General features: G+C 46.1%; 1 protein-coding gene across 2 annotated transcripts in view; it reads right to left on the bottom strand.

The window, feature by feature from the left end:
* Window positions 1-23,435, bottom strand: part of appa (amyloid beta (A4) precursor protein a) — a 55,146-nt gene that overhangs the window by 7,929 nt on the left and 23,782 nt on the right. The window contains exons 2-14 of one of the 2 annotated variants that reach the window (XM_069675596.1): window positions 20,564-20,731; window positions 15,778-15,907; window positions 15,527-15,639; window positions 15,202-15,392; window positions 14,600-14,931; window positions 13,921-14,088; window positions 8,125-8,258; window positions 5,819-5,893; window positions 5,564-5,722; window positions 3,969-4,097; window positions 3,748-3,847; window positions 849-1,061; window positions 660-713 (exon numbers count right to left, since the gene is read on the bottom strand). In XM_069675596.1, the coding sequence (XP_069531697.1) occupies window positions 660-713; window positions 849-1,061; window positions 3,748-3,847; window positions 3,969-4,097; window positions 5,564-5,722; window positions 5,819-5,893; window positions 8,125-8,258; window positions 13,921-14,088; window positions 14,600-14,931; window positions 15,202-15,392; window positions 15,527-15,639; window positions 15,778-15,907; window positions 20,564-20,731 (1,966 nt within the window). The remainder of the gene's footprint in view (window positions 1-659; window positions 714-848; window positions 1,062-3,747; window positions 3,848-3,968; window positions 4,098-5,563; window positions 5,723-5,818; window positions 5,894-8,124; window positions 8,259-13,920; window positions 14,089-14,599; window positions 14,932-15,201; window positions 15,393-15,526; window positions 15,640-15,777; window positions 15,908-20,563; window positions 20,732-23,435) is intronic. The other variant, XM_069675597.1, reaches the window with a different exon arrangement.

Raw genomic sequence — 23,435 nt, 5'->3', positions numbered from 1 at the left:
CCCGCCTCTGAGCTGGCATCAGAGGTAGTAACAGAGGTGAAGCGGCGTCTGTGTAAACAGCGGCGCCGGCAGGGCGGAACACCTCGCACACGTTTTGCTTTTGCAATGCCGGAACGCTATTTAATAACACAGTGGGGTGGCTTTATGTCGGCGTTGCTTGGTCCAATGTTAAATGGCGAAGGCTGCATGACGGCACTGAAACGGAACCGCAGCGTAAACAACCTTTCATACTCACACGTACAGGCAATTTTAGAGTCACCAATGAACCTAACGAGCATGTCTTTGTACTGTGGGAGGAAGCCGGAAGCACCCCCTACGTCCGAACCATGAACCTTCTCGCTGTGAGGCGACAGCGCTAATCACGGCACCACCGTGCAGCCCTTATAATATTAATAATTAATCAAATTAAAAAATGTTAATAGAGCTACTCTTTTCTGAACTGGGCCTTAATTATTGCCACCAGAGGGGGCTTCATTAATCAACACAACTGAGCAAATTAGAGGCCTTTGAAAAAAGTGTTTAAAGGCACTTTTAGAGTTATTGGCTTAGCAAAGCGCCGGGCAGGGTGCGACAAAATCAACAGCATAATATCTGCAGGACTTAAACCGAACCAATCTGATGTTATACACTTAAAATCATAACTATAGAAGTGCACCAACCTGGCCGTGTGGGAATGCCTCTGTCGAGGTTGGGGCGAGAGTCCACTGGCTCAACTAAAGAGAGATGAAGACAACGATGACACAGTTAAAAAAAGTGGATTGCATCTTGCTTTACATCTGTTATATTTTGTTCAACTTTGAAGCAACCAAAATGTAGTAAACTGTTATTAGCCGGGATTCCATAAGTACCCTGGTTCTCAGTGTTGGGCTGGTTGAAGCTCTCGGGGTGGATGAAGCCGACTCCCCCCAGGCCCATTGTGTCCTCCTGGGGCAGCAGCTCGGTCTGGCCGTCTCCCAGCTCCTGGTCGGGCATCAGGGCGTCGTTTCCGTAGCTCATCCTCACGTCCGTCTGCAGGTTGGCCAGCTGCTGGGCCATCTCCGCCTGCTCCCTCTGGAGGAGCTCTGCATGGGCAGGAGATAATGATGGTTTCACTTCTTGTATCTTCAGTTAGTTTCATCATAATTCTGTTTCACATTTTAAGACATATAATGTTACAATGTTGGATGTCCAGACTAAACGTGGGTTAAGTTTTAGATCTGTAGGTAAAAGTATGTTGGAGTAATCGCCAGGCTTCTCAGCTCAGTCTGCCGGTTTCACACAGTTTTTTCTACATGCTGCACTTTGTGATGTCCTGCGAGCTGGCCAATTAGAGGAAAGCAGGTCTGTAGGGGCGGGGTTTCTTAAAAGGGACAGAGCTGACTGAGTTGTTTCAGGCAGAGGCTGTATGAGCACCACAGAGCACCAGTGTGAGAAAAATGTTTTTTAAGCCGTTAATTATGCAAAGCTACTCCACAAACACAGAGTGAAATATGAAGCTTGAAATAAGCATAATACCCCCCCTTTAATGATGAAAAAAAACTAACCGCACTCTGGTTTATGGACTGCTGTTTTAAACCTTAAAGGGCCAGTTCGCTGATTTTCAACCTCAGTCTTATCATGCTATCATGGGGAGCTAATGCCATTATGGTAAAAAAAATATTATTGCTTCTATCGATTACAGAGAACACCAGCTTTGACTGACAGTGGCTTTTTCCAGGGGAGAATTTGGCATTTTGTCCGTCGCCATCTTGTTTTCTTGGAGTCAGAAGTATGGGAACGAGAAGGTGGAGCACATGAGGAGCAAGATGTTCGCAAATGCTAAGTTACAGCTATCGCTATGGCTAGCTTGGTTAGCAAGATGTATCCATAATTTAAATCAACTGTGATATTAATAAGGATGCTAATTTTGGCTAGTAAAAAAGGCTACTTTAGAGGCTTTCCTCTAAAGGGAGAAGAAGAAGAGTAGGCTAATTTTCTCATAGACCTCTATATAACCAGACATCTTTTTTTGCACTGGCCCTCAGAAAGAATGCATCTTTAAGGCTCTTCCATGTCGGCTTCATCCTCTCCTTATATACAGTCTGTGCAATGACCCACACAAACGTTTCTATCAGAGGAGACAGCTTCCAACAAACGTAGCTTAGCTCAGCTCCTTCACAGACCTGGCACCTCGCAGTGACTGAGCCGCGCTCCTTCTTCTGTGTATGTTTGCTCCTGCGTGTGTGTTTTGCCGGTCGGCACAGACTGTGACAGTCTCCGAGACAGAGACACAGATGGCTGCGTGACGCACGCAACTCCAATAAACCCAAAAAACCCCACAGAAACTGAGCGAACGCAGGAGCAGGGAGGGAGGAGGGAGGGAGGGGATTTATCTTCCAGCGAACAGTTTCATTTGACTCTGAACAGAAGAATTAGGCCAAATGGCTCCCGTGTCCTTATCTATAAAAAATTGCATTTTTTTTGCAGGCTGGAATTTGGAGCATTCAATCTCTCTGTTACATGTCGCACAATCAGGACGCTTTGTCTTCTCTTATATCAGTCCTGCTGGGTCTGTAAGACGGCCATGTAATACTCTGCTACAAGACGAGGTTCAATTCACTCTGATGGATTTTCTGCTCTCTCAGCTGAAATGTCCTTCTGGTCTTTTTCAGCTGCACCTCTTCGCTTACTTTATGGATGTGTGGATATTATAAAGGCTCTGACTTGTTACTTTTTATCGACACTATAAATTAGATTCTGTTTTTATTGTAAAGCAGCAACAAAGAACTCATTTTATTGTGTTTTTTTGCAGGCCGAAGCAGTGCGCCCGGTGTCGTAAAGACCTGGATCGGGTAGGTGTCTTGCTTTTTTGGTGAAGCAAGTAAAAGAAAAGTGACTTTTTTTTTCTGTTCAGGCAGTCTAACGGAGCAGAACCCCTCCCACCCTGTTTCCTTCCACTTCTTCCTGTCCTTCCTTTTCTCTGTGGGGTCCTAAGGAGGTCCGCCTTCCCCCCACCCTATGGCGGAGGCCCGACCGAGGCTCCCCCACGTTGCAGAGGATCATTTGAAAGACTCCTTGCAAGTCCAAGCCTTGCAAAGCCACAATAGTCTTTATCATGAATAAATGAAGGATGCAGGATTGCAGGATGCAGTAAGGTATTTTTGTTGGTTATGTAAGACTACTAACTACTACACTGTAAAACTTCACCAGTGGACAATGTAAACGTACGCTGCATTCTGTGCATCAATTTATTGGGTCCAGACAATGACTGTATATAAAGATGGACGATGCATCTCCATCTGCTCCCATTGTACAAAACTGAAGTCAAAATAGCCCCGTGATAGGCGCTGCCATCTTGCGATGGTGACGTCTGCATAGTAGAAGTCGCCGGGTGGCGCCACTGTAGTTGACAAATGGGGCTCCTGCAGCGTTCTGTTCCTGAGTAGCAGAGTAGAGGAGGAACGGCGAGAGGAGACGTGACTAACACTAACACTACAGTCAGTGAACTTTCCATGAATATCTGCTTCAGACCGACACAAGTAGCTGTTCTGCTGCAGACTGAGCCCACCTGAGGGCTCCAACACGTCAAGGCCACGAGGTAAATGTGTGTTTTGGGTAGAGAAAGGGGCGGGACGTCGATACGGCGGCTACACCAGCCGATCTCTACTGCACACACTCTGGTTACAAAGAGGCATCAGAGCTAAATTTTAGAGTGTTTCATAACAAACTAAAGACTCCCCTCAGTAGGTTTAAGCTGAACCATGTAAAAGTCTTAAATGTCAAACTCACCAACTTGGTCCTGGATGTCGTCGGCCACACCGGGCACCTTGTAGAGAAGTCCAAGAGACTGGTTCATACGCTCCTCAATGACACGCAGGTGGGTCAGCACCTTTTACACACACACACACACACACAGAAATAATGCATAATGTATTTTGTAAAAGTGGCACCTCATTTAAAAGTAAAATCATTGCTGGATGCTGTCTCAAAGAGGAGCTGTGTGTGTCTACCTGAGGTCTGATCTGCGCAGCCTTCTTGGGATCCACCATGCGGACGTGTTCAAAGTGTTTGAGGGTGTGCTGCCTGTCCTTCTGCTCGGCACGCACGTACTTCTTCAGCAGGCTGAAGACGTGGCGAGGCTACAAAACGCAGACAGAGAGACCGAGACAGATGGTTATGAGCGGAGGAAGGACAGTGTGATATATTTATATCGAGTCTGGAGCAGGGAACTTATTTGTTAGACAGGATGTTGATTTACTAGTTTGCATTCATCTGACTTCTTACATGTTATTCTGTTTAACAGGCTCCTTTATTTAGATGTATAAAGACAGAACATAGCAGTTAGTCAGGTTTTGTAGCAGCTTTGACACCTTGACATCATTTTGAAAAGGGCTTTTTAGACTGCCAGTTCAAGGTGGGATTATTACGCCTCTGTTACATTCTGTCTTCTATGTAGAACGCACGGAGGAGGAATGGTGGGGCGAAGTCTTTCCACCTCTGAGCCGTGTGTGTATTTGAAGCCTGCGCTGTTTGTTTAAACCTCGCACACGTTTTGCTCCCGCAACGCCGGACACACACTGCGGCGACTTTACGCCGGCGTTGCGTAGTCCGATGTAGAATGACAAAGGTGGCATGAGGCAAAGCTTCGTTACGGCGCTGAGGCGGAACCGCAGTGTAAAAAAGGCTATAGTTTCATCTGCAATAGAAACAACACAATTTACCATTTCAAGCAGAGCATTTTACACGTCTTAAAACGTGACTGGAGCTGCTCTTTTAATAGCATTATGCTAGCATAGATTTCCCAGTGCCAGATTATGGCCACCTGCATGTTTTTGCTACATTCTCCTGCAGGTTATCTCTTCATTGAAATGTACCATCTGTAGGCAGGGACGTGGATTTCCGGGAAGGCAAGTGTTCTGTTTGAACTACGCTTGTAATCCGAGTAATATCGACCAATCATGTATCAGCAGGCTGCGGCGTAAGGAGAGCAAAAGCAGGCTGAACGTAACCCACCATAATCTTACGACGATTTAGCTTCTGATTAATCTCTATAAACAGACATCTGCATGCTAACAGCTAACAGTTTGTTCTAGATCTAAACTTTAACTTGAGATGAATTCCCTTGAGGCTGTGTCACGAAAGCCGTTTAGCGTTCAGATTTCCCGACTTCCTCGAATGCATCGGATCGATCCGACCTCCGTTCAACAAACGAGCATTTTCAAAGATTTCTCCTCCTCTTGGGGACATGATTTAATTGAACGCAACATAACTGTCTCATCCTCAAACATACAACATAAGGTCGGAAGTCTTAGCTCTTGACTGACTGCTATAACTATATTAGTTTAGTTTTAAATCAAGTTGAACAGGAAAGCAATCTCCTCTGGCCTCCTGCCTGGATGAGGGACTGGAGAAAGTTTCTCGCCTCAAATAAAAACAAGACATAACTTGTCTACAAGACGGAGAGAGAGGGCAGAACAACAGCAAACCACAGGGGATGTGAGTCTGATAGTTATTGTTCCTGTGTTATTAAATTCTGTCAATCATCTGCATCCTTTACAGGAAAGCTGAATGCGTGTACATATATACATATATATATATAACATACCCTGGGCGGGTCCTGCTGCAGTGCGGTCAGGTAGCTCTCCAACGCCAGGCGGCGGCGGTCGTTAAGCAGAGCCTCCACCCGAGCCATGTGCGTCTCCACCAGCTGCTGCCGCTCGCTGGCTGCCTCCTGCTCCAACGCCTCCACCTTCTCCTGGAAACGCTGCGTGCACACACACGGATTGCGACATATAAATCATTTACCGAAACACTCCGGGTGGTTTGGTTTACATCCAGTTTGTGCGCGCGCGTGTCTCACCTGGATGACAGCCTTCTTGTCGGCACGTGGGAGGTTCTTCGCTTCCCTCTCGGCCTCCTCCCACTCCCTCATCACCTGCGTACAACAAAAAGGGAAAACATCAATTACACCTGTCAGTCTTCTTTATCTTTCAGTTTCTGATCTTTTCACGGCTGTCTACAGGGAGGAAGATGTGACGTTTGACACGGCTGTGGTGAGATAAGATCATGGCTGCAGAGGGCGAATATCAGATGCTTCCTGTGTGTGTGCACAAACAGCATGATGACATGAGGGGGGTCTATATTTTGAGTCAATGTGCGGTGTGAAACGGCTGTAAATATCCAGTTTCTGTTCCCTTTTGTTCAGTTTCATCGTCTTAAAAAAGGATTGTACATCCTGCTTTAGTTCCTTCTCTCTGACTCACAGGGAGGACTCTTTAATTCAGCTTTAAGACATGACCGAACAGTATGTGTAAGGGTGAAGTCAACTGTGGTAAATGGGATGATGCAGCGCCTATAGCAACCCACGCAAAACAAAACAGAGCTATCAGGAGCGATGCACAAACTCTGGTCAAAAAGAAGGAGCACTTTTAAAGCAAGATGAGGTTTAGTGTTCTTATCTGCAGCCTTGAAAACTGTGGACCATCTGGCTCTCTTCCGGAGAGCGAGCCGCTTGATTAAAGAATACAATTAAAGCCGAATTGGCTCGGCCGCCTCACCCGGGGGGGATTAACAGCCGCACCTATTCGTTTTTCTTGACACACCTTTTCTTCCTCCATTTTCTATTCATAGAAATATCCTTGTCCTCGTCTCCTCTCCTCTGTTCTCACTGCGTACGCACACGCACGTGTATGTGACTGCTGATCAGTTTTCAGGCTACAGACTTAAAGGGGAATTCTGGTATATTAAACCAGGGCCCACCTTCTTTATTATTAGGGTACTTCATGACAAATAGGTACAATATGTTTTGGAATTGCTTCAATAGGTTGCTTCAGCCGGCTGCTGCGAGACGGGTTGTAATTGCTACATCATAATCCTAGGGGGCAATTACACCAAACCAAAGTACGTCCACTGAGAGGCCTTTTTTTGCCACTTGCAGGCTCGGATTGTTTTTCAAACTGTCTGAAAACATGACAGAAATCCCTGAAATATAAGACAGGCGGTAAAGTGTTCATTTCGTTAACGACAATTATGACTAGGACTTTTTTTTCAGTGACGAACACGAGATGCTGACGAACTAAAAATAGAGTGTTGATAATCAAAACTCTGACGTCATGTATGTTTTCGTTGTCGAGACAATATGCTCACAGAAAAAGGGGCGTTTTACGCGTCATGTGACACTTCTTCCACACAAAAAGGAGCGATCAGGCTGCATGCTTCAGTCAGACTGTTTCAATGAGAAGTGATGATGAATATATTAAAGTGTTTACGGTTCTGAGAACGTTACGGGCAATGTTCTGGTAATGTTTTGAGCGGGAAGTTTTTATTTGGTTCCCAGAATGTTCCTTTTAATAGTCGGAGAACGTTCTCTGAAAACATTTTCATAAAGTTGCAGTGAGAATGTTCAAATCACAGGGACGTTTTATAAATCACGTTCAAGATCCTCAGCATGTTGCAGTTAAAACTTTTAACTTTTAACGTTACAAGAACTTTATTTGAAATGATCATCCTTAAAACGTTCTTTGAATATTAGATTAAAACATTTTCTTTCAAACGTAATTAGAACTTGTAGGTAATGTTAGCCAATGTTAGGGGAACGTTCCCTGCTAGCTGGGAAGCTACACTGCTCTTTTCAAAGCCACCAATCCCCATTGACAAAAACAGCGATTTTACCTCGCAGATGTCTGGAGTTGCTGTTCTACCGCTGCCTTGATCGATTAGTCAGTTTGTGTTTTTGTGCTGTTTTGGGTCATAGTTAAGCCATTTAAACGCCCAAGTTACACAACTATATAAACATCTAACCTGTCGAGGTAACGAGAAGCTCCTGCAGCAACTCCTGCATTTAAGAGGTAAAATCACCGTTTTTGTAAATGGAGTCTGGTGGAATTGAAGGAAGAGCTGTTTCTGGTTAAAATAAGGATCTTATCTCAACAAAAGGAGCTCTATCTCTGTAGATATCTTTCTGCAATGCTGTCAGACACTTTGTCAAGCACTTAAGTAGATGTATTTTGATTGGGCACATTTGCGCTGAATGATAAAGTTGCAGCTGTTACAGCTTAACTTGCAGCTGCCAGGCTTCTGGATTAACTCCCATTTAGATCAAAGATTGTTGAAAACACAGCACGCAGCCTGTGCTTCTTTCCTCCCCTCCTCCCTCTGCGACAGTACCTGGGACATCCTCTCGCGGTGCTTTGCCTCCAGGCTCTCTTTAGCCTTCTGGAAGTGGGCGTGTTCGTTCTCATCGGCGGGCGTCTCCAGGTAGTGGTCCACGGCGTCGGGGGAGCTGGGCGTGGCTGTGGGGACTGCATGAAATGAAAGCAGAGCGACAACGAGAGATTAAGTGAGACACGTTTATTCGGCTGGATGGAGATTGGATGTGTCGCAGAGACAAAACACACTGGATTCAAATTGGGTTAACAGGGTTAGAGGGGAATCAAGAGTGAGAGGAAACAGTAGCTGGAAGCCAGAACCTTCCGTAAACAAACAAGTGGACGCCTCAGATGACCCGGAGTCTTTGTAACAGACAGAATAACTTCATTCAGAGCTCTGACGCTAGAATTCACCCTGTGGGCTCAGAAAAGCAAAGACTCTTAGCAGTAAGAAAGATAATTGGACCACATATTGCGTGAAACCTAAATTTAATCAGTGGAAAGTTGATTATCTTTCACAAGTGTGCTTTAAAAGTGTCCGGCTGTGTGTGTGTGAGCGCGTGTGGATGCGTGAAGGTCGCCCGTCATGTGAAATTGGTTATGTCTGGCGGCGGCGCATGACCGCACAAGACACAAAAACAACCGAGGTGTTATTCACTTTGACCTGAGACGAGCGTTTCGTTACCCTCTGTTCCTCAGAAGCATTTAAAGGTTCAGTTCACACAATTTAAAAAAGCTTTTACTGGAGGTGCCATGCAGATAGTTGTGGTTTTATTTACACCAGTTTAGAGGTGTGTGTGTGAGGTGTCTGCAGCGATATGGAGAGGGGAAGTTCAATAGGAACATCTATTTCTGTAACTAGTTCATTTGAATTTCCCTGTTATGCTGAATAATCCACAGAAAACACTGAGAACAGAATATATAGGGACTATTTTCTTCGGTGGAAGGTAGTTCCAAAGAAAGCTAATCAGGTCTGTATATTATTCAGAATAAATGGGACATTTCTTCGGGGAAGTGATACCCGAGTTAATAAAAACGTCTGCATTGTAAGATAACTCTAGAGGTTAATGACAAATCTGCAAGCTCTATTTGCTCTGGCAGGCGTGGCTGCTTCAGACAGACAACCGTCCATCCTGATTCATGTTGGTCTAGTCACCAAAATGTATTGAATGCAGTGCTTAAAGTGATAATCTCGAAGATTTTCATTTAAATAAATGTCTGTTAAGTCTCTATCTATCGCTGAATGAGGTAACACAATGGTGATTGAGCCTATGGCCCACTGATGAAAGCCTTTGCAGTATTACAGACTGGGTGTCTGTGGCGACTTTCATGGGAAAAAATCACAAGTGGCACCCAGTTCTACCCCTTTCCCACCAAAATTAGCGAGTTGACGCACCAGAAACAAATTTGGAACAATGTTTGAGCGCTGCTCGGACGGAAAAGGATGGAATTTGTAGCTGTGCCGAGGCGCTAACTACCCGGGTCTGAATGCCAGTTGTGACCTTTCCCACTTAGCAAAGAAGCCGGGTGATAGCGGGTTTTTTGCTGAGTGGGAAAGGGGCTTTAGTGACGCGTTTTCCATCAGCCAGCAGTGGTTGGTCTGCCAGAGAGGGTAGGCGGAGCTAAGCGGCTGCTTTGCCGCTCTCTGCAAGTGTTGCGAGCGAACAGTAATCTACTATGGCTGAACAAACAAAGAAAAGATGGATGACTACAGATACAACTTCAACAAGAAGTGAAAATCCAAAGAAAAAAAGAAACAAACTCGACCATCAGATGAAGGCAAACAGACCCAATACTAACGTTATAGTATTAACGCAGAAGAAGTGGGGTATGTCAGTGCGTCGTTGCTATGGAGACGGTCAGCTGCGTTGTGTTGCTTTGATGTGAACGACCCAGTTTAAGAACGTTTACGATCAGATGTCGAGGGATTCTTTTGGCGGTTGCATCCAGCCTCGGTGTGAATCATTGATCTGAATTGGCCTTAAGGGGCGGCAGTGGTAGGGTTGGTTGTCTCGTGGAAGTGGAAGGCTATCGATACGACGTGTCCTTGGGCAAGACAAGGCATAGATCCTGATTGGAGGTTGGCATAGCAGCCTTTGCCATGAGTGTGTGAATGTGACAGAAGCGCTTTGAGTGGACTAGCAGACTAGAAAAGTGCATCAATAACTGCAAACTTTGTGTATAAAAAGCCCTTTGATGAAACACTTTCTGCTCTGAGAATGATTTTTAATTAACACAGCTTCAGCGCTTGTGTGTGTGTGTGTGTGTGTGTGTGTGTTAGCGTGGGAGAGAACAAAGACACTGCAGCCATTCTCACCTCCACGATGCTCAGCAGAGCAGAACCGCAACACCAAAACACACACACACACTTTCACACCTAAACACACACCGTGGGTAAAATTAGATCAAAGTATAGGGAGATAGCTTGACTCCATTTTGCTGCAGGGCGGATCACGCCTTCATCGAGCAAGGTCAGTGAACCTTACACAACGCTGGAATCGGCATCAGAGCCTTAAAGCATCTTCTACACACGCTCTCACCTAGAAGAGGAAAATGAAATCTAATCAGTGTGTTTGTGAATGAGCGATCACGCCTCGCTAAAGAGGAAGTGGCGAGAAGTAATCGTCCCCATTATTGCTACATTTTAATGGCCAAACAATAACTCGGCGCTAAAATCAGCTCCTCGTTTCCACTGTTTCCACTTATAATCAATCATCACAATGTGTCATAGCAGGCAGGTGTGTGCAGGACTGTGTAATGATGTATTGATGAGTTTTTCCTGACTGCTACCTTGGAAACATTTCACATTTTCAGAGCTGCAGCGGGGTAATTCGACCCGATTTCGGTGAATGTAATGAATTAAGCAGATCTTATTTCCTCTGTGACACGGCTGGCAGAGCGTACGCAAGCGCGCCCGCCGCAACACATCAGGGATAATGTGCAGCGAGGTGGGGATTATTGTGAAGTAATTCCTGCCTGGATGATTTCACAGAGCGTGTTCATGTTAAAGGAATATATAAGGTGGCGCCCGTGAAACAGCTGTAATAATTGGAATTACAGCAGTTAGCATACGTCCCCCATAAGGCCGCTTACAGGGGAAACCTGGAGGATGTCGTTCAGCCTCTGAGGCAAATTGTGCGTGAAAATGAAGCCTCTGTTTGAAACCGTTGTTATGGGAGTGTATCGTTTTGTTTCACTTGGTCATTTAAATCTGGTGTTCATACAACACCATACACCTCTGAGTATCCTGCTCTCCAGCTCTGCTTCATCTTATTCCTCATACTGAACACCAGAAGGATTCAGGAAAGGATCAGTGGGAGCACAGACGGTCAGGTTTTAAGGCTCCACAAGGGATTAAGGGAAAGGTAAAGTCTGTGTTGAGTGCAAACACATTTATTTGTCTGACACACACACACACACACACACACACACACACACGGTGGGGGAAAAGGTAAAGGTTAGCCAGGAATGAAGCTGGAAGGGAGGGAACGTCTAGAAGAGAAGCACACCAAGCGAGGAACGTTTGAGTGGCGGTTAATAACTGACAGCTCGGGTACAAGAGGGACTCCCTGAAAACACGGCGTTTCAGAGTGTAAGAAAAACCATGAGCTTATAAGTTTATTTACCCCTTCTCTGGCTTAATTCAGAGATTAAATATCCAGGAGGCTCGCACCAAACTACAGCTGAAAAACAGTTGATTTTGTGTCTATTTAAGGTCTTATTTTGGGGTGTAATGATCTGTCAATCCAGAGTGATCCAATTTTATTGAGCGCAACTACTGATCCCAATTACAATCTTTGACATATACAGAACTCTTATTTTGAAATCCCGATGTGAGGTCACCATGTTAGGGTTAGCCACCATTCCCATTCCAATGGTGTTACATGGGGCTATAAGGGTGTCGGTTTAGCTTAGCGGTTAAATAGGCGGCCCACATACAGAGGCTCAGGCCTCAATGCGGCGGTGTTCGACTCCCACCCTCAGCCCTTCCTTCGGCGGTCCTAAATATACGGCGGTCAAAACAGATTTCCCAAAGCGTCATTATTTTATCTCAATTTGTGTCAAATTCTGTGACACCAAATTGAAGTGAATAAATACATTAACCCTCGGCTTCTTTCTGGTTGCAACAGACGACATCACATCACCCCAGTCCTGGCTTCGCTACATCGGCTTCCTGTCACTTTTAGAGTTGATTTTAAGATTTTACTGATCCCTTTGTCAGGTCCTCAGGTGGGAGGCCTTCTGGTCGTTCCAAAGTCAAGATCGCGCTTTTGCCATCAGGGCCCCTCGACTTTGGAACGACCTGCCTGAGGAGATAAGGCGTGCAGAGTCAGTGACATCTTTTAAATCGCTTTTATAGACTTGCTTTTATGTGATGTCATCTACTTATCGGCTTTTAATCATCTTTTAAATTTTATCTGACTTTATTCCTTCTTTTTATCTCTTTTATTGCGCTTATTTTTTGTATCCCTTTTTTTTATCTCTTTTATTGCTTTATTTCTCATCTTTTATCTCTTTTAGTTCTTTTATTGCTTTTATGTCTTTTATCTTCTTCCTGATTCATTTATTCTCTTTGACTGCTTTTTATTGCTCTTATTAGGGATGCACGATATTGATTTTTTTGGCCGATATCCGATATGCTGATATTTTCCAACCCTTTTTGCCGATTTGGATACCGATATATTCGGCACGTTTTTTTCCCACCTAATTGCAGAGTACATCAAGTTTCCTCTGTAGTGGAATTAATATCATGCCTACTCTTATTATAGTGGCCAAAAACATCTTGCACCCTTCTTCATGCTTGACGGAAGAGGCGTTGTACAAAAGGTCACTCACGTTTCTGAGCTCACCTGAAAGCAGCATCCCCCCCGAAACACGGCAGTGAGGGAGACACGCCCGGACTTGTTTACTGCACCTACTACGGAGACATCAGTGATCGTCGATGGACTCTTTTTATCGCGTGTGCATCCACGAATATGTAAGTTAGTTTTGCACTGATGTTTATGTTACTCTCTGTTGAGTGTATTGTCAGTGTGTTTGATGTTGTTAAGTCGGTAAAATGACGAGAATGTGAGCTAACTGTTGCTAGTTAAGAGTTGTGAAAGTTGTTTAACTTCATCGTTTCTGTGATTTTTTTGTCTTTATTTGAATATTGTTGATAACTTTGCGCAGGCAGTGTGCGCACAGTCGCAACAAGCTAATGTTGTAGCATTACCTCAGGCTGTTTTAGGGAATCACCGAGTGTTAAGGCAGAATATCGGCAGAAAAATGACATCTCTGCCGATGCAGATAACATGCCGATAACTTGGTGCATCTCGTGCAGCTCTTTCCCTTTTTCAATTATCGCAGAATCGCGATATTATCGTTATCGTGGGCGGCGTATCTTATCGTGACTTATCCTGTGATTCCTACCTCTACTTAATTGAGCTAAGATTGACAGATTGGTGGGTCTGTATTCTGATATAGATGGATTAGGCTTTTATACTTGATCTTTTTCTGCATCCTCTTGGTGCATAAAAAAACTTCAGGGACTTTGTAAGCAAAAACTAATAGTTAGGTTTAGAGAAGATCATCATGTGGGCTAAAATAATACCTCTATGTTGTGTTTTGGATTCACAGGGGACGCAGCAGCCTCCTTTGTAAGAGAGAAAGAGCTTCACCCATGGCTTAAATACACTCATCCATGTGAAATACTGTGCTTTTAGGGAGTCCAGAGTCAAAGTGAGGGTTAGAGACACACCGGAGACGGACAACAATTTGCAACCCGAGCCAGTGAGCTGCTGGTCGAGGTTGAGCTGCTGTCGGCAGGACTTACTGACGCTGCTGCAGACAGACAGGCAGTACTCCTCTGAGTCAAAGTTATTCCTGTTGCCTCCGCAGCCGCCGTAGATAAACTGAGCACAGCGGCCCTCCTGGCGGTCAAAGAACCAGCGGGGCAGCATGGCCCGGCAGGGACCTGTCTCTGCGTTGGCCCAGCACACATCTTGGAGAACACATACACACACACTTAAGCAGAAGTGCCAAAAAAAAGTCATGTTTTCTTCAGCTTCGTTAGAGGAAGTCACCTAAAAATACCCCCGTAAATTCAGGGACATGTCATGAAAATAAAAAGGAGCAGAGAGGCATGTTTGAGCATAATTAATGCAACTTTTAAGAGCAATTTTACACTAAAATGAAGAACAACCAATCGTGATTCTAATGGATCGCAGCTAATGAAAACTCTGAGATGATAAACGAGCGCAGGGGGAGAAATGACAGCAGGAAATTAATGCATGAGGAACATGATGTTCAATTGTGTTTAGCAAAGCAGAAAAAATGTAGGAAAAACATGTTTTTTATGTTGCGCTTTAGAGCTTGTCCAACATTAATCTAAATTTAAAGGAAGGTGGCGCTTGACTAATGTATTTCCTTTAAAGGGGCTTACATTTTCAGGGCTTTTCAAGGACCTTTAAATACCCTGATCAGTAAAGATAGAGCCACAGATCGTTCCTCACCCCTGACAACCTCCTCCACAGACTCGGTGGTGGTGGTGGTGGTAGTAGTCGTCATTGCAACATTGGTGGTTGGCTCGTCGGTGTCATCGTCAAGCGGGTCCACGATGTCGTCATCCCCCTCATCCTCCTCGTCCTCCTCTTCCTCCACCACCTCCTCGTCCTCCTCTCCGTCCCCGTCGCGGTCGTTGTCCAGCACGTCCTCTTCCTCCTCCTCTTCCTCGTCCTCTTCCTCGGCCACAGCTTCCTCCTCCTCCTCCTCCTGGTTGTCCTCCTCCACCACAGATGGCCTGGTTTCCTCTTGCTGCTCCGTTGGCTCGGGCTCACGCACCATACTGGGGAGAGGAGGAGGGATGGAGAGAGAAGGAAAGGAAGAGAAAGGTAAAGACATATGGAGAGATATGAGGGAGGGAAAGAGGGATGAGGAAATAAGGAGGACAAGAAGGATGGATGAGAAGGAAGGAAGGACAGACTTTAAATTATAACCAAGCTGCTTCCAAGGAGAGAAAATTTCACCCTCACGGCGAAATGAAAGGATCATCTGATGTATTACTCTGCTGCAGCCTTGCCCTCATTTATCTACGCGTGTGTGTGTGTGTGTGTACCTGTTGTCAGAATAGTCAGTCTCAGCTCCGCCCCACCAGACGTCGGAGTCATCAGCGTCTTGCTCGGTGCTGTCGGCGTCACGCTCGGCCTCGGCGGGACAGCACACGAACTCGACCCCGCGGAAGCGGTCGATGCCGCACGGCAGCAGCATGCCGTAGTCGTGGAGGTTCATGGTGCGGTCGCCACAGGACTGCAGAGGAAGAATAAGACACCAAACTCCAACACAAGCATCCGGAAGACGGGAAGATGCAAATACACAAAAGAATACGGAAGCAGCTGTTCCTGCTAGTCATTAGATTACTGTGCATTCGTGTGTGTGCGTACCTCCTTGGCGACAGTGTGCCAGTGCAGGTGGCTCTCACACTGGTCCATGCGCTCCTGGTGCAGGAACTTGCACTTGTCGGGAACGAGCAGGGCGTCGCTCACAAATTCTCCCACTGCAGCAACAAACAAATATGCACATTCATAATTCAGAGGGCCGCTTAATCCCAACCCCCTGACTGATTGCAAACAATGCTGATAATACCCATAAAGCACTAAAACTGTTAATGAGTAGGATCGTGCATGGGACTCACCCAGGCAGCGGTAGGGCACCACAATGTGCATGTGGCTGCGACACTGCTTGCGGCCCTTCTTGCACCAGTTCTGGATGCTGGCGGGCTGGTTGGCCTCGACCACATTGGTAATCTGGAGCTCGGGGTACACCTGCACACACAGAGAGATATGGATTATAATGACATCAGAAGGCCGGAGATACACTTGTTTATTAACCTTGCATTTGCATGCACAACCGCCTCAAACTTGTCTGTGCACTACTCGTGTTACTGGAGGATACCTCTAGAGGGCGCACCAGAGAGCTCAGGCCGTATGCAACTACTGTATGTGCAGGATGTAAACAACTGATATGGCGACACTCGAGGAGGTTACTGTGATGTTCATTCTGAGAGAGCAGAACAAGCGACAACGTCTGCACCGTCCCCGCTCCGTCTCTCCAACGTGTTCCACCGTGCTCGGACGTAACGGTCCCGGACTTGTTTTGTCCATTTAGTTTTGCAGGTTTCCAAGTCGACTTCTAAAATGTAACTTTAGTCTGCAGCTGTTTGACAGGCATGTTTGTCTCTGTGCGGTGGCAACGACACATCGTACAAATGTGTCTTGGTCTATCAGCTTGTCTTCAGAACTTTCTGCCATTGTTGTCCCTGCTGCTGTGTTGACCCCGTCGCATCCCCTCTGCCTCTACACTGCAACTACTGCTCATGTGCAGACTGCATCTCGCGACGATCCTGGACGCTCCAAACAGACGCAGGGAATGCAAGGCAGCTGTCATGCACACGTTCCTTTCAGAGCGAGGGGCGCAATGCACGCTGGGTGTTGTAGGAATGTAGAATGGGCGAAACCACGAGCTGTTTGTGCGACTTTCCCCACAGCTATGGCGCCAATTTCACATATTATTGCTTCTTTCGATTACAGAGAACACCAGCTTTGACCGACTGAGTTTCTCCTTTAACACAGCAAAGAAGAAACAGAAGCTCCTGCTCACAGTAAGACTTATAGTTAAACAGTTTCAGAGGGAAACACAATGTATCCTCTTCGTCTGACATGCACTTGTTCTTGTTCCAGATATTTCTGACCATTTTCTCCTCCTACACTATCCATTTCAGTGTTCTCGCCCCAGCAGCTCTTCCTCTTATAGTGGTAAAAGGTAAATGGACTGCACTTATATAGCGCCTTTCTAGTCTTCCAACCACTCAGAGTGCTTTAAACTTCGACCACTTACCCCATTTAGACACGTATTTATAGAGTGCTAACGGCAGCTTATCAGGGTCTTGTTTTAATGTACATTTACGCACTTACGGCGCAGCCTTCAGGAGCAATTCGGGGCTCTGTATTTTGCACCAATTACACTGCGGCGAGCAGAGAGGAAGAGCCAGAAATGGAGCGGCAGATCTTCCAATTAGTGGACGACCTGAGCCACAGCCTTGAGTGGTTTCGCCCCTTAACACAACATCCCCGAACAGATGAGGACTTTTCATTTGCACGTCTCGTTCTCGTTTAGTCGCAGGTTTCCGGGACTGTAATCCGACCTCGCCCGACCCTTTCGGAAAACAGCTCCTTCAACTTTAAGCCGCCGTGTCGGCCCGCGTGTCCACCACAAGGTTTCCTACAGGCTGCACTTTGGAGGGCGCAGGGTTTTATTCAGCTGAGACACTTTTGCTGCATCTGGTTGCTACGATATGGGATATAAGTGGTGGTGAAAGTGTGTGCACAAGGTAAAGCACTTGTTCTTGTCCTTGCTCAGCATGAAAGGCGGGTTGGTCCTCTTCCTTTAAAGCACTTAGGGTGAGGACAGACCTGCAGGTTTGTGGGAAACTCATTTACAAGACATAGTGGCACAAATTTAGAGGAACTTTTTTCAACATGGCGTCATATTACGTAACAAGAGGGACTCGCGGTGTCCCAGCCTGAGCTCAACGTGCAGAAGTAGGTGGTGGTGAGTCTGAGCGGCCGTATCGCTCCTATCAGTCGTATTGTGTAGATATTATTTGGGTAGCCTAACATTGCATTTCACCTTATGATGGTTCATTTTTGTGTTCGTGCCGGTCGCAGGACATCGAGCCGAGGACAGGAAGACGGACGAAGCTAGTTTTCGTGCCTGGGTGTGTTTTTGTGCAGGTGAAAGTATCAGTAAACTGTCACCTCTCTCTCTCTCCCTTTTTGTCTCTCTCTCACACACGTAGCTTAGATTTACCGTTACAAACTGTAACGGGTAAGTATTAATGCTCCCAATTTGTTTGTTACAGCCTTTTGTATGTGATGAACTTTACAGCGTTGTGGTGTGAGCACGGCGTTAGATATCGGTCACTCATCACGACGCCTGCCCAGCTCTCATCGCACTACAGCTGTGGCCTTTATTCATCCTCATCCCGGCCTGTTCTTGCTCTCTTTGACGCCAAACAGGCTCATAATTAGAAGCCTGTGGTTCGTCGGATGCATATGAATTAACAATGTCTTCATCTTCAATGACAAGGCTGGCATTTAGATCCATATTTATTCATGGTAAACCTGTCATTAATCGATGGGACTCCATCAGGTTTACCATTTTCCTACACATTGATTCGCTGGGGTCTTTAAGCTCAGCACATAGTGCGGCTGCCGGCGCTATAAGGACATGCGCAACTCGTAAGAACTTATCGCAGCTAGCTGCAAGATGATCATTTCTTTCTTTCTCCACTTTCTTCATGAGCTCATTCTGCTCTTTCACTTCCACAAATTTGCTCCAAGATATTTTGGTCTGAACGCCACTGCAGCGCTCCCTGATGCAGTTCGTGCCTGGCAGACCGCGCTCTGTTTACCTCCATGTTCCTCTCCGCCATGCATGACATCTGCCTCTGCATAATATTCAGAGTCGACGTGTCATCTCTCTCCAAATGCATCTCCTCTCATTCTTTTTCACGACATCTCCCTCCTCTGTTTCTCCCGTCTCCTCGCCTCTCCGGATGCAGATAATAGTTGGTCTCACACATGCCGGGCTGCTTCTTTAAATCAGCTTGTGGTAGAAACATTCTCCGTATCTCTTTGATATTTGAGTTCATAATGTTTAAAGCTGCAGCCCGAGGCCGCCTGTTTGTTATCAGTGGGTTTGCAACAATGGAAAGATGAACTTATCTCCCTCTCAGTCTGTCTTGCGGGCTTTTCAGAGAAATCTCATTATGCATCACCTCCTCTTATCAGACAACTTGTCTTCGCACAGTGCACTTACGCAGCGATAGCCTACAGAGCACTGCTGGAATACTCCCCCGAGAAAAGTGCTCTTATGTTTGGAGGAGACTGCAGCAACTCAAGAGTCAAACAACGGAGTCCTTCAGCATGTTGTCTTAGCTTGATTAGCATTACGTCTTTGCCTAATTAAAAGCCACGCAGAGCTTTTAAAGTGAAGTCACATGGACGTAAGCAGCTTGTTGGCATCGTGTCAGCCTGCCAAATTGGGGATTTTGGTTGAACAAAAACAAATCTGTTGCAGACTAACCCACTCACTTTTCTGGGACGTTATACTCTCGCAAACCGGGGAAAACAAATACCTGAGCATCAGCACACTTTATGTTGTTCTGTCGTTTTATTTTCAGGCTTCCTGCGTGCATTTTTTGCTTCCTCACAGCAAAATACATAAATCTTCTCGAAAATAGAAAGAGGGGGGCGCTGTTTAGCTCAGTCGGTAGAGCAGGCGCCCCATGTACAGAGGCTACAGTCCTCGTCGCACTGATCGCAGGTTCGACTCCCGGTCTGTCGATCATTTGTGCATGTCATCCCCCACTCTCTACTCCCAACATTTCCTGTCTATCTTCAGCTGTCCTGTCAATAAAAGCCAAAAGGCCAAAAAAATAATCTTTAAAAAAAAAAAGATAAAGAAAATAGAAAGAGGAAGATATCTCGGGGTCTTGTTCACGTGTGGATCGGTGCAGCATCAGCAGTGTTGCAGGCGTGGTGAAGACGGAGCTGTCGATCCAACCCTCACCTGTGGTCATGAGATTTGGGTAGTGACTGACACCCGCTAACACCTGGCGTTTTCGCTTAGTAGGAAAGGCTACAAACGGCATTCAGACACGGGTAATTATCGCCTCGGCTCTGATCTGCATTGTTGGGAACACAAAACCCGTGTCGACATCTCATTAGGATGCCTTCTGACCGCCTCCCTTTGGAGGTTTTCCGGGCACGTCCAACTAGGAGGAGACCCCGGGGTACGCCAAGAGCTCACTGGAGGGATTACATATCCCGTCTGGTTTGGGAACGCCTTAAGATCCGACAGGAGGAGCTGGATAATGTTGCTGAGGAGAGGGACGTCTGGGTCACCCTGCTTAGGAGGAGCGGAGGACAATTGGACGGATGGAAAACGGAAATAAAGACACCAAATATTGCTTTCTGTGAACTCTCCTATTAAAGCAGCTCCGCTGCTACCTGCTCCATCATTGTAATTTGCTCTGAGAGTCAGCTTAATGGCGCAACTTTAAATTACCCAACCCCAAAAATTCTGACTAAAATGTCGCAACCATAAAGATTTATCATCCTGCGTTATTGCTCGCTCAAAACTAAATAAACAGTGGGTAATTACAGTTTAAGCATTCCATAAATCATCGCATACATGGCCAAACGGGAGCCGTTTCCCAGGCGTGACAGGCGCTGAGGATGATGATTACAAACGGCGAGAAAATGACCTCCCCGTTTATTCCATTTTATATCTTCATTTCCCACCTTTATGCGCCGCTTTAGGCTTTATTGCAACACTCACAGTAAAGATTCATATCAGGATTATCATTTAATATGAAGTTTGTTAGTTTAACCTCCCTGGCCGCACCCACACTTTACCTCCTGGCAGTACTGCAGGATGCCCTCCTTGGTGCCGATGCAGCTCTTGGTACCCGAGGGGTCCGGCTCCCACTTCCCGCTCTGCACGTTGATGTGCATGTTGAGTTTACCGCAGAACATGGCCACCTGGGGCTCCGCCAGCAGACCCATAGAAACATCTGTCGGCACCTAGGGGAGGGGAGGGGGGGAGAGCAAACGAGAGAGAGAGACGCAGACAAGATTTAATGAGATATACCACTCATGTTAAACTCTGCGAGCACTTGCGCTGGAAAAACGCAAGACGGATGCAATTAAATTTTATTACTTAGATAGAGAGAGGGAGGGGAGGGGAGGGGGGGCAGGAGGAGAGGAGATTAGCGTGCGAGATGAAAAGTAAGATGAGGTGAGCTGGTTTAAGATTAGAAGCGAGGACGGGGGGAGAGAGGAGGGAGAGAAGAATAGGAGGGAAGCCAAAGATGAGGTGTTAGCGAAAGTAGGGTAGGAAGTAATTTTCCTCTCCCGGTTTCATTAAAGCCTCGGCAAATTTGGCTTGAAATAGTAAAAATGCTAATTTGATATTAAGTTCGTCGTCTCATTAAGCGTCCACAGAAGTCTGAGTGAGAAGAAAACTTTCAGAAAAATAACAGCTCGGACCGTTTGACAAGTGTTGGCGTCGCGGGCCGCGCTTTGATTGACACCTGCCTGGCTGAGGACAACATCACCGGCAGACAGATTATCTGCTCAGTCTCGCCCTTTATGTTTGAGTCGTCTGAGTCAGCATCAGAGGAGGGAGAAGACGCGCTGCCAACTGGAAATTAATTCCTTTCAAATAGTGACTCATGTAATGTAAGCTATGGCTGTCCTTATTTGTTCTTAAAGCGATTAATGCAAGGCTAACCGAGCGTCAGCGGGAGCTGCATTATTACACAAACTTAACGCCCTCAGATGAAGCTCAACAGCAATGAGAAAAAAACATCATCAAAACCAGACAACAGTTGAGTCACCTGCAGACGACGCTCAGGCTTCTGTGACTTTTCTTATGATTGGTTCGCGGAATTAATCGCAACATTACCAACTTTTCCCATTGCCAGTGAAGTATACTCCTTTCGGTCTCTTTCTGCTGCAGCCTGGTGTTAGCTGTTTTTTTTTACCAGTGGGAAAGGGGCTCAAGTTAGCTGTGATGCTTTGCAGCGCAGACGCAGATTTCATGCACGCTTTGCATATTAATTTTGTTACTTAACATCACTCGCCCTAAACCTGAAACACCTCCAAACGACCGATCTGCGTCTGCTGTTCCAGACATCAAACTTTTGTTTCTCCTGACCGTCTCGAGCTTGATTCCTACTGGTCTAAAAACCCCACTAACACCCGGCTAACACATCCACACGCTGATCTCCGCCCCCTTTCCGGCGCAATGCTATGAAGTTCCGGTTACTGTCGGGTAAATACAGAAGAACATACAACCGCGAATCTGTTCTTTGTTTCGTGCAAGATGTGGCAACACTGGCAAGACAGCTTGGTGAGAGAGCTTCTTCGTATCCGAGGGGAAGTTTGTCCGACGGTGACGCAGCAGAAAAGAGACCGACAGGAGGATACTTCACTGGCAATGGGAAAAGAGACAATCGGCATGTATTAGCAGGTTTTCCCGTGTCTGAAAAACCTGCATCAATGCGCTAATTTTGGTGGCTAAAGGGGTCTCTGCTGCTTACTCTTCCACTCTTAACTGCCGCTGCGAGATAGGCACTCATGACACGACATGCCAGCTCCTGCAAAAGTGAAGCCAGAACGTCTCCATCGCCCCCTGGGGGAGCGGCTGGTAGTTTAGGGAGCGCTTGATTTGAGTTTTCTACGTGTGGAGCATTTAAGACGTCAATATCAGCGTCAATTTATTATTTTAGACAAAAACGTGATCGATATCCGATGAATTGTGCAGCCCTAATTTTGATTGATACACATCGATAACAACTTACAATAACACCCCAGCAGAATAAATGATAAACTGTATTAGTAGGATCGATCCTTTCGCTCTATATCGATTGATATATTGATCCATATCAATGGATGGCACCTTTACTTGCTATGAAATAAACAAGGCCCTACATTACATAGCCTAGCTGGAAGGCTATCGTGCATTTGGAGTCAACGGGCTTCAACAATTACAACACTATAATTCAACTCTAATCCTGTGCAACACAAAGCCTGCACAATGCCTCCGTTCACACTGGGAGTTGTCAAATCTCGCTGTAAAACAGAACAAAATGAGCACAAAAGCAGTGATGGACACAAAAATCAATAGCTCTAAAGGCCTGAAACAACAGGCCCGGAGCAATCAAACGCACCCTCTGTTGTCTATAGTGCTCAAGAACACACACCCACACAACCGCCCCGCGCAGCACCATTTATGGGGAAAGTGTACATCTCTGGGTCCGTGCGGGCTTTCCAGGACAGCATTGTGTTTATATAACCCTGTGTTGATTCATTTCTCTCTGCTCAAAAGCAGGTTCGCTGGAGGGAAGAGGAGCGCGTGTTCGCAAACATGAATTTATTAATTCTTGTGTTAATTCAAGCTCCTGTGTGAGTGTGTGCGATTCTGCCTGCATGCATGAGGAGGATTTGTGCAGAACTTCCCTCAGGAGAGGAGGTGCAGACAAACCACTGAATGTCTGCATTGTACTGGCAAATGAGCTAGAACAAAATGGGAGGGAATAAGGGAGGGGGGGAAAGGGAAGGAGACAGAGGGAGGGAGGAGAGGGACCGCTGCCATTGTGTTCTCCCTAATCTTGTTAATGGTTTTGAAGGCCCTGGCAGGCAAACAAATGTCGTTTTGTGAGATGGATAGCATATTTTTCTCCTCCAGACTTGGTTCTCTCCAAGCAGCCGGGGGCTTCAAGAC

Source organism: Semicossyphus pulcher, unplaced genomic scaffold (genome assembly GCF_022749685.1).
Source record: "Semicossyphus pulcher isolate SPU_LCO1_2020_fin unplaced genomic scaffold, fSemPul1.0.p SCAF_24, whole genome shotgun sequence".
Taxonomy (NCBI): Eukaryota; Metazoa; Chordata; class Actinopteri; order Labriformes; family Labridae; genus Semicossyphus; species Semicossyphus pulcher.
Note: the sequence above shows the minus strand (reverse complement) of the source record. Positions and strands in the feature narration are given on the sequence as shown.